Source organism: Drosophila subobscura, chromosome O, assembly GCF_008121235.1.
Source record: "Drosophila subobscura isolate 14011-0131.10 chromosome O, UCBerk_Dsub_1.0, whole genome shotgun sequence".
NCBI classification, from domain to species: Eukaryota; Metazoa; Arthropoda; class Insecta; order Diptera; family Drosophilidae; genus Drosophila; species Drosophila subobscura.
In genome coordinates this window covers 2,356,570-2,368,346 of record NC_048533.1, presented here as the reverse complement: position 1 = coordinate 2,368,346, position 11,777 = coordinate 2,356,570, and the positions used below count along the sequence as shown (strand labels likewise).

Below are 11,777 nucleotides of genomic sequence, written 5' to 3'. Positions count from 1 at the left end.
GATTAGGGACTTTGACCCTAAAATATTCTCCAAATTGAATTTACTAATTGAATTTTCCTTTTCATTATATGTAGGTCATATGCCTTTGCATGAACTTTCGTTCAGCAAATGGTAACAAAATTCTGTAGCATTTCCCAAACATAAAATGGGCGAAATTAGAGTAGATGCAGTTGATCCAATTGAAAATATTGCAGATATTGGAGAATTTCCAATAGTTGATCCACATTCCACAGTTGTTCACATTTCTTCAATTGGATCAACTGCTATGGGACCCATATTAATATCGAACCAGATCCATTGCAAAATATTAATAGAGATTTTGAAAATAAATCTCAGAGTATTGATAGCAATAATCTGAGCGAATTGTCTTTTTCTCAACAAGAACAAATAAAACAATTGCTTACTTGTTTTTTGATGATGGAGGAGTGGTATCCTTCGAAACAGTCACAATCTCAATGAATTACTTTAAAAATTTGCTGAATATAGAGACCGAGAATGTATACGGATCGGTATATAGTACATACAAAACATATGAAAAGGTTAACAGCAGTTGATTAAATGGATGTACATATATTATTGAGTCTAGCAAATATATATTTTGGTTGATCTTTTTAGTTTTAACCTTATTATGCAATCCATTGAGGATGGATGTATCATAAAACAGCATATCCTGCGGAAAATTTAATGATGATTTGAGTAAAATTACGGTTTTCAGCTGGTAATATTAAACCTGAACATCAAAATCGAGGAAAATGATTTTTGATTCACGGCATACTTTACGGTATATTTTGAAAATGAAAAAGTAATATCGATAGTTCTGCGGTCACACTGCATTCCAGGCTGTCGTAATTTTTGGAATACACCCTTTTAAGACAATCGATTTAATTTAATGGTGTGTAAATGGAATACAAATTCAGAAGTTTCAGAAGTGTTTTTAAATGTATTTTAACATGTTCGAAAATTCAATGAATAAAGTAGATTTCAGATGTACATATGTATACCTACATACATATGTATCACAGTTGGTCTAACATGTAAATCTTCAGCATATTTTGTGTTATATATATGAAAAGGTAAAATAAACCACAGCAATTTGGTGACTAGCATTCAAACTACATCCATACATATATATGTATATGTATATGTAAAAAATATACGCATTTAAGTTTTTTTAGTTATTAAGAACCAATGTCCGAACATTGACAGAAAATAATTCAACTGCTACTCTATAAATAACGGTTTGGATGTGGATACTTCAGGACATACATACATACATATGTGTTCAACGTCTTTACATACTTATGTAGTTAAATAATTTGTAAGTATTTACAGAAATAGTTATTTAAATAGATACCTAAGGTATAAAGTCCACAGCCAACTAAAAATTATCTTATAAAAAATAAAGATACACTAACAGATTTGAGCAATACCACAAATGCTTACACGCATATGAATCTACATATATGTAAATATGTACATAAATATGCATGGCTGCATTTTTACATCGGTATTAATAAAATGTAAGGACTCTAGTTTCCCCAAAAGTGTCTATGAAAATAGCTGTTACGTAACTACTGACTGCACACGGATCTTTAATAAATATTTTGAAATTTTTTAAGTGTTGATTTATGACATTGATTTGTTTTTGGAAACACTGATTACAAACAACTTATCAAATTGCACCGTATACATATGTTTACTTTATTGGTATTTGTAATTTAATTGGCCTATTTCAAGCAGAAAAGGTCCCCTGTATGCGGGCTGTTAACATTTAAGCAGGGGTTAACAAAATCCACGCAAGAAGCGACGATAAGACTATAAATGATTGCCACATGCTAATAAAACCCAGCAAACAAATTGGTAGTACTCTCGCGTATCTCCGAGAAGAGGCTTTTGGAAGTCGCGAGGAAGATTGCTAGATGAATCTTTCAAGCGATTCCCGGTGATAGTTGAGCGATAACAAGAAAATTAAAGTAGGACATGGTCCTAATTGCGTTAGTTTCGTAATTTATATATGTACATTTAATGGTATCTATTTATGTATTAAGAAGCCCTCTTTTGGTAAACCTAAATAAATTTAAAATTAAAAAAATGTTTTTGTATTTAGGAGACTTTTCTGTGAGTCTTCTGGGCGACTCTTCTACGACACATATGGGAGACTCTTTGGCGACACTTTCGAAAGACTCTTTGGCGACTCTTCGCGGAATTGGCTCACTTTCGCCCAACAGAAGATCAGAAAAAGAGAAGAAAGCGATATCGCTGGCGATCAATTTAATCTCCTTGGCGAGTCGCCTGAGACTCTTCCGCGATAGAAGCTGTTTCCTTAAGGAAAACCTATCCGATTTGGATTAAAGTACTGGGCAATGCGCTACTCCACTGGTGGATATTATAGCTTTAAAAAAAGGGGGCGTGGTTTGTTGGCTTATACATTGTACATATGTACAGTGGGGAGCAATGATGAATACATGTTCACATTAACTGACTTTCGTCGCCCATAACTTCTAAACGCATAATGCAAACGTAACCAATTTTTTTGTAGATATCAATCACTTTATCCTTAACAAATAGGCAACACCAGAAAAATACAAATGTGAAGCTTTTAAATAGCGAAAAATAAAAAACTAAAAAAAGTCGCATGTACTCATTTATGCACTTTTCGTTGTTTTCTCCGAAAATTAATATTTCAAAATTTTCTAATCAACAATATGCCTGCAGATTTGATGTTAAATATTTTTGGTTATATTCTAGTAATACTAACATCAAATTAAGACATTTCTCATAATAATCGAAGCAGACTTCATGAATTTATTAAATAGTGCCTATGTTGTACCTGAGACAGAACAGACAATGTCTAGAAAATTTAAATATTATTGTGTAGCTTATTGAAAATGGCTATACGACAGCTAATACTGCTGAAAAACATGGCATTAGTCAATCGGTGGTGATCAGAGTGGAAAAGACGCGAAACTTTGTCCCGAAACAGCAAAGCCAAGGTCGCCCTAAGGCGCTAGCAGGCCCAAAAGCCGCACTTATAATGTCGCAATTTAGTAACAAGGACTTTCTGAGGCCCAACGAGGTTCTTTTCGCATAATACTATCAATGTTGTTCTAGATGGCTAAGTTTGCCCATCGTTCCACCTGAAAAACATACTTACACCATTTTACATCTACCGGCACTTTTTGCGTGGTAGGTAAATAATGGTAAAGATAAAAAAAATTTTCAAATTAGCATAACAATTTGACCACGGATGATTGAAAACGTGTTATCAGGTCTGATGAGTCCAAATAATCATATGGGGGCGAGTAGTGTTAGCGTAAGTCCGAAAAAAGGCTTTAAGGACATCATATCAAGCAAACCATGAACATGCCGGTAGATGTAAAATGGTGTATGTATGTTCGACTAGAAGAATGAATTGTTGATTGTCTGTTGGAACGATAGCTCCTTGAATCTAATTTATCGAACCATCAAGGGATCGAGCCTATGAGCTGTAAAAACCGATGGGATAGGAAGGCAAAAAAATATAGAATATACCAATGCCAAAGATTCTACACGCCTACAATAAGAGAATGGGTGGTGTCGATTTCTTTGGCAATGCCTCAAAAAACTGTCGTGTTAGAGTGGGAAGCAAAAAGTGGCCGTTATGCTTAACTGATGAAAACTCGACTGTGATCTGAACTGATCGGGCAGAGAACCGGAGAACTCCGAAAATATGATGGTGCCACAACTACCTTTCCATACAATTGTGTCAATATGCTTGTTGCGGCATGCAAGTCGGGCGATACCGAGGATTTCGCATTCACCTAACTGAAATTCAGAAATAGCACTCAATGATATAAGAGCAAACAGAACTTTGGCATTCTAAAAACTGAAAAATCAGTTCATTGTCGCGTTTTTAGTAGCATGCTGTAAATTCTTCAAATACGATGTATCTGTGCACACAAAATGTTTTAATACATTACAGAATTTATAAAGGCTTCTGATATATGTATGTACATGTAATAAACCGAATCCATTGAACATTTTTTTTCAAAAAGATCTTAAGCTTTGGTAGCTTTTCAATACCGCATAAAAATCAATATTTTTGCATTTCAAAGCTTAATATTTCCCAGACGGTAAGCTAAAACCGCAAAGTGTTTGGGTACACTTTATATATGCATTCATTAGCTTTAAAGAATGACTAAGTTCACAACAACCAGATGTTAGATACTTTAATTATGTGAAAAAAGAAGCGCTACCTCTAAAAAAAACAGTTACTAAAAAATACCAGACGCGTAATCAACGCAAACCGGAAGAGATAAAAAAATGATTAAATATAGACTTTTTTTACGTTTATAGAATTTTTATTAAGTTTAATCGATTTTCAAACAGCGGCTTAGGGGCGAGTTCGAGTGGGTTAAAGAACCGTTCTCTCCGACTTTTATAGACACAGCTTTCACTCGGTAACGGGGCGTAGCAGGAGTCACAGGTACAAAACTACAAAACTGGTTACTCACTGTGTAGATATACGTTATAATTATGTGTAATATAAGTAACTTCTACAATATGAATATCTTATGAACATGTGTATATTTAATTTGTAGTCGAAGGAAAGTGCGAAACGCACTATAACGTACTTATATGTACATATGTATGTGTATATTGATCAGTGTCAATAGCCGAGTCGATATAGCCTTCTCTGTCCGTCTTGTTTGACGCCTAGAGACTACAAGAGCGAGTGTAATCAAATTTTGTGTTAAGTCTCATGTAATGTCACATATAATCAAGTTTGCTTCTTAATTTCGGCGCTTCCACAAAGAAGAAAAGTCGTTGGTATGCAAAATTTTGTCAATCCCAGTTCCGAATAAGGTTCAGATTGGATTATAGTCCACATTTAACGTACACTTTTAATAAATATACCCGGTTCTAACAGAATAAGTTAGTTTTGTGATCCAATTGGATACATAAGTATGCATACATATGTACATATATAACGTACAGAAGGAACAATTTCCGACCACATTAATTTGCCATGTTCTTTGCACCTGACCAACCTAACTTTCCCTGGCAAAAGAAATGTCAATGTTGATGACAGATGTAGCGAAAAAATGGAAACATAAAATGTTCTTAAATCTGACTGACACGTTTTAAATTAATTCTAAGTTTGCAATAATTTTTTTACAGATCTTACTTATGAGGAACATCTACCTATAGCTACCAAAAATATTTTAAAAATATACGTTTTAAGATTCAAATTGTAAGGCCATTTTAGAGCTTACAATCGAGATCATAAGAATAAATATTATGAAGCCCACATCAGGCGAAACGTTAAGAGCTTGGATTTTTTCGGCTCTAATGGTACATGGAGCTGTTGCAGGCAATCCAGATGCAAAACGGCTTTATGACGATCTCTTGAGCAACTACAACAAATTGGTCCGGCCTGTTGTTAACACCACAGATGTTCTTAAAGTGTGCATAAAATTAAAACTTTCACAGCTTATTGATGTGGTAAGTACAAAGTAGCGTACACATGAAGCTCTTGGTATATTTCGTTGCATTCTACTAAAACTTAAAACAGAAAGGCTCGCTATGAGCCTTATGCATTTAGGCCGGCTTCTTGCTTGAGATTTTGCCTCTGTGAGAAATTATGCCAGAACAAGCTGTGGATATTTATCACTTAGAATTTATGACTTATTTATCCTTTTTCTATTGAGAGACCTTTTTCTAATTCTGTCTCCCCCCCTTCCTCGTCTCTACAGCTGCATTAAAAATAATAGAAAAAGCCGAATTAGCCAAGAGCTTTATAACGCTCCCGCCTCGCCCCAATCTACTTTTCTCTGAATTTCAAACAATAACGTAAATAAAAAACTTTTGGCGCAAAGCTACAACAAGCAAACGCACTTGGGGCAAACAAATAAAATTAAACAATTTAATTTTTCTTTTAAAACACAATTAAATCATACATTTCTTAAATGTTTGTGTTGATTAACGAATTTTTTCCTTTTTATTTTATAGAACTTAAAAAATCAAATTATGACCACCAATCTTTGGGTGGAGCAGGTAAGAAAACTAATAAGCTGTTCTTTATTATACACGATTCTTGAAGAGTGACGCGGTATATTCGATTTGTGGTGCGTAACGCACAGAAGGAACTGTTTCCGACCCTATAAAGTATACATATCTTGAGTACATCAATAGTCGACTCGATAAAGACATGTCTGTCTGCTCATCAGTCTTGTTTGACGCCTTGTTCTCAGAGCCTATTAGAAATAGAGTCACCAATTTGTGTGTAAAGACTCATATGATATCACACTGAATCAAGATTTTTTCCCCAAAACAAAGGACTAAAATCTGTCATACAGATATGAAAAATTCGAAAACGCAGCTTCATGGAGAAGGGCCATGTCTATTGTTTCGCCGAATTGGAGTCAGGGATTAATATTATTATTATAGCCAGAATGAAGACATTAATTCGCAGTGGCCAACCCCCAAAACCTCTAGCAGCACGGACTATGCTTGTGTCTTCACTCTTGCTCACAAACTCTGCCTCGCAGCTAAAATGGCGTGTTGGTGTGGGAAGTGACAGGTGTAGCCAAAATATACAATTCGAAAAAAAGCATAAGCTCAGGTATTTATGCTAACTGAGTACCGGGTATAAAAGAAAAGACGCTTTTGAAGGCGTCTGAAAACGTTCCTCTTCGTTTATATTTTTATTATCCCGAGGATAGTACTTAGGTTTGAATGATGATGCTAATGTAGTATAATGCGAATAGCATTGGAAAAATCGACATATATAAATATGTATATATATATATTTATTTGTAGGAGAAAAAGTTTAATATGCAATATTTTGCGAGCAGCATTCTTGTATTGTAATCATCTCTCTAAGTCTGACTGGGGCTGCCAATCTTTCCCTTTTAAACACTTTGACATACTCAGCTGAGAGCACTTCGATCTCACGACTCGCTGCCAGCAGTAGCTCTACAACATAGATAAAGAGAATACATCAAAACTGATCTTGACACATTCCCATTAATCTTTTTTTAATAAGCCATTATTGACACATAATACCCTCGCCTAAATTTAATTTATGCTCTCTCTTGTCTTATTTAATCGCTTATTACTTTTACTTTAACCTTTTTAATATATTTTAAATTTATAGTCATGGTACGATTACAAACTTCGATGGGAGCCTAAAGAGTATGGAGGAGTGCATATGTTGCATGTACCATCTGATCATATTTGGAGACCAGATATCGTTCTCTATAACAAGTAAGTAAGATAAATGAAAATAGCCCATAAACTAAATTACCTTTTACTTGAGTTTTATAAATTGGACAATAGAAGAAACGTTGTACGTCATAGAATAAAAGTGGAATAAAGACTTTAAATAGAATGTCGTCCAAGCGTCGTAAATTTATATTGCAATTAAAGAGAACAATTTTAGACAATTCGCTAAAATTTTATCCACAATGGAAAATAGTGTAAATAAAAATATGATAAGCAAATGTGGTTCTTTAAAATAAGGTTAATAAGATTTTTAAATATTGCTCAGAGCATAAAGAAATGTTACAAATGTTTGAATTCGGTCAACGCTCTCTTCTTATGGGTCTTATTTCGCTCAGTTTTCTATCGCAACAATAACGTCCTAAAACTGCTCAGTGGTGCTGAGGCACTATATTTTTTTTTTTTTTTTTGAGCCGTGTTTTAACTTTATTTAAGATCTGTCTTTTGCAGACAATTATTAAATTTCCTCTTTGGGTACTTGGCAATCTTATTTCAGTTATAAGGCACTATATAACTGTAATATTTCATCAATCTCAGGGTAGCTAAGTTGCATTTAATGTACGACCGCCCGCCTTTATTGCTTTTTATTACAGTGACTTTCAAATCGAGTTGACCTTGTTAGAAAATTGCGACTCACCGATTTTTGAAAATTCAGTACGAATTGCTTAAAATGGTTCAAGTCGTTTTCCAGGTTTTTCCTTTCGTCGACTTCACAATATCTTCTCTATATAAAATCAGTTATTGAGGAAGCTCAATCTTTCACTTTCACAAAAAATATACTTTTTGAAACGTAAGTTTGCGTGCTTTCGTATCGGATATTTCTGCAAAAAAAAAAATCTTAGTTGTAAAAAAGCTTGTGTCTTTTTACACCGGTACTCAAGGAGCTTAGGTATTTATTAGATTTGTGGTCGAAGTATGTCAAGCACAGAAGGAACCGACCCAACCCTAATAAATATTTACATTCTTGATCCGCATCAATAGCCGAGTCGATATGGCCCTGGCTGTCTGTCCGTACGTCCATCCATGCTGTTTGTCGCAAACTAGACTATAAGAGCTACAGCAACCAAATTTTGTATGTGTGAATTTCAAAGTTTGGCCTCCCCTTATCCTTCACAAAGGACGATAATCTGTGGCATCCAGATATTTAAAGAGATGAAAAAACAAAAACACAGTTTCTGCTTCTCAAGCAGATCGGATCATTTTTATAGTCAGAACGAACAAAATGAACTCTCACACAGCAATATCGATAGGTACTACTGTACCTCTGCTGTACTGACATTTTCGAAAACCTATATTATTTAAATGTTTCGATCAATATGGCCACGTTGGCAGATCTATACAGGCCCAGCGAAGTACAGTGCTCTGTCGTTTTTCAAACCATCATGGGATACTGGTAGATTGACACACACTCCTCGAGACTGTCAATCCATCATACTGCCTTATCCAGAAGTTGTCAGGACGAGAAAGGGATGAGTCAGTTCATCACTGCCACAATCTTAACAATACCGTTTTCGTAACAATTCCGTTTTCATTCTAACAAAAATAAGAGCTCAGTTACAAATAGCGAAACCCATTTGTAGATGCAAAGCACTATCGCATGCGTTTTATAGCACTATATATTGTTCTTAACAGGAGTAAATAGATCACACCGATCATCCTAGAGAAAAGTATATGTTTTGTGGGAAAAAGATGAACGCAAAAGTGAGTGAAAACCAGAGCACCTGCCTGATTGCTATACAATATATGTACTTTACAAATTGCTAAATACTTATATAGTTGTAAAATAAGCTATATCGGAAAATTTTTGATTTTTAACACAAACTCTGAGATATTCAAATTAAGACGATACACAGCCATAAAAATATCTCAAAATTCCTCCACTACAAAGAAACTGAACACCGATAAAAATTAGAGATTTTCCACAGAGTACATTTTCTTACAAATAACTGTTTCAAAAAGGAACACACTTATAAAAGTAGTAGGACTTTCGAAATTTTCGCTTTTATAGTCATTCTATGCTATAATCAATTCATTGCCAAAAGGGGTTAAATACCTTTAAAACTACTATAAATTCCGATCCACCAACAAAAAGTTCACGCTCATCAAAACGTGGTATCATGCAACATGTGTTATACCGAAGTATAATTCATGATTCTCTTTTACTTTTTTTGTCTTTAACGCGGCACCTTCTGAACAAGCTTTCAAAGGCAGTGGCTAGCTGATTAGATTAGCAACCTTGTATCTGAAATAGTCGAAATCTTTGACTCGGCGATGCCACATGCTCGATTGGAAAGCCAAACTAACTTTTTGGGAGATGAGGAGACATAAGCTTTATCAAGAGGCAAAACAATCAATTCCGATATAATTTGTCTTCCGGCTATCTTTTAAAGAGCTGTTGTACTATTTGTGCCAAAAAAAAAGGTTTCCAACAAAAAAGGATAAGCATAAGGTCCAAGTGGTGCTTATCTTTTAGGCTGGTTTAAATGGTTTGAGTAAGAGCGCCCACATCTACAAAGAAAGTGATGAAAATATTACAAAATTCAATTTATTTCTTAAACTAGAGATAAGAAAGTTAAGCCTTTTCTGCGTATTCTGCGTATTCTGCTACATTACTTTTATGTCAATAGTTTACAAAGGCAGTAAAATATAAAGCATAGTACTCAGATCCGTAAAAAATGTACGCCAGCTAAGTCAGGGATGATATTCGGATAAACGCCAGCACAATACGTTTTCTACCAGCCGATGGTATTTAATTGTATTTCTCAATCGAAATAATAATATAGTTTTATTTTTAAGGCAGTGAAATATATTCACTTTAGTTTTCTTTTGTATTTGTCTATGAAGTTACTTTTGTGTATTTCCATATGTTCTTCAAAAGTTCTTATCGTCATGGTGGTCGGTGAGCCATCTGACTGGATGTTTTGTTTAACCAAATTTGCAGAAAAAAGACATCTGACTAAGCAGTGTAACCGTAGGGCATATCCACCTGGCCCCACTCGGCCGCTAGCATAATACTCGTATATTGAAAGGTTTCGCAGAAAAACTTATTTCTGATCTGATTAATAGATTTAAAGCCTAATAACTTCAAACAAAAAAAGGGCCTGTAAACTGGTCGAACAACACGCGTATCGCGTATCGCAGACGCAAATAAATTAATTTGTTATCCTTTTGTTTGTTTATTAAGTTACTTTCTTCCGTTTCCATATCTTTGCGCAGGGCATATCCGGCTGTTTCCAATCGGCCGCAAGAACATATTGCAATTTTCAGGAGAAAAACTTTTTTAGAGGGTCTAATGATGTGCGTAGATGGAGATGTATATATATAAAATGTAAAATTTCTCAAAAAATTATGCATGCACATATGTATTTACAGCTATTTTCTACGCGGATTGCGCTTTTTTCGATTGTGTCTCACAGCGTTCCTTCTCTTTTTATACCCGGTACTCCAAGAGTAAATAGGGTATATTGTATTTGTGTGGATGTATGTATGTTACGCACAGAAGGAAACGTTTCTGACCCCATAAAGTATATATATTATTGATCAGCATCAATAGCCGAGTCGATTTAGCCATTTCTGTCGGTCCGTCCGTCTGTTCGTCCGTCCGTTGAGCGCCTGGAGCTCAAAGACTATAAAAGCAAAAGCAACCAAATTTTGCATCCAGATGGCTGTACGCTCACACTGTTACAAGTGTATTTCAAAATTTCGCCCACCCCCCCAAAAGTCGAAAATCTGCGGTATCCACAATTTCGAAGATAGAAGAAAACTAAAAACGCCATTTTGTAGGGAAGGACCATAAATTTCAGCTAACCGAATTGGGATCCAGAATGAAGAAATTAATTTGCAGTGGCTAAACCCACCCCGTACAGCAGCTTTTTTTATGTTTTGCACATTCTCTCATTCCACACTGCTTCGTGCAGTCTGCGGCTCTTGGGAAGCTTGACATGCAAAGTGATGTAGATGTAAATGACACATGTAAAAAAAATTTAAAATGTAAAATTTGAAAAAAAAACCAATAAGGTACAGAGTACTACAGTACTACTGAGTACCGGGTATAAAAGTTGTGACGCGTAAGAGACGCGCCTCTCACAGGTCCCTTCTCCTTTTCTTTGGCAGTTGGTGCAGAAAAGGAAACGTGTATAGCCAGTGCACTATGCGGAACACGTTTTCTGAAATATATTTCTACCAATTTTGCAATGTTTTTTTCAATATTAAACTCAGTGAAATTTGCAGTCTGTCAAAATTCGTATACAATTGTATAAAGCAAACTGAAGTTAAGACACTTTTTAATAATTACAGTGCTATTATGCCCAACATTTCTAGAACTCAAAGAACAATAATCTACTAGCGGTAAAACAGAAAGGAAATTTAAAATTACTTTAACAGCGAGCACCTAATTTGTCTTATGTCTTGTGGCATATGTCTAAAGTTGTGAACGGATGCCCTGGGCAATCGAACCAACTGAATGGATATTCAGGATGGAGCGTTTGATACCCATTACAGTTTTATTTTATAAT

The 11,777-nt window shown here is 35.0% G+C and overlaps 1 protein-coding gene across 6 annotated transcripts in view; it reads left to right on the top strand.

Annotated features, from left to right (window-relative positions):
* Positions 1 to 851: 851 nt before the first annotated feature.
* LOC117899539 (acetylcholine receptor subunit alpha-like) overlaps positions 852 to 11,777 on the top strand; it is a 47,327-nt gene continuing 36,401 nt past the window's right edge. For 2 of the 6 annotated variants that reach the window (XM_034809613.1, XM_034809615.1), the window contains exons 1-4: positions 883 to 1,073; positions 5,161 to 5,484; positions 5,992 to 6,036; positions 7,139 to 7,248. In XM_034809613.1, coding sequence (XP_034665504.1) covers positions 5,281 to 5,484; positions 5,992 to 6,036; positions 7,139 to 7,248 — 359 coding nt within the window. In that variant the 5' untranslated portion in view covers positions 883 to 1,073; positions 5,161 to 5,280. Of the gene's footprint in view, positions 1,074 to 5,160; positions 5,485 to 5,991; positions 6,037 to 7,138; positions 7,249 to 11,777 lie in introns of those variants that run through there. The other 4 variants (XM_034809619.1, XM_034809616.1, XM_034809617.1 and 1 more) reach the window with 4 other exon arrangements.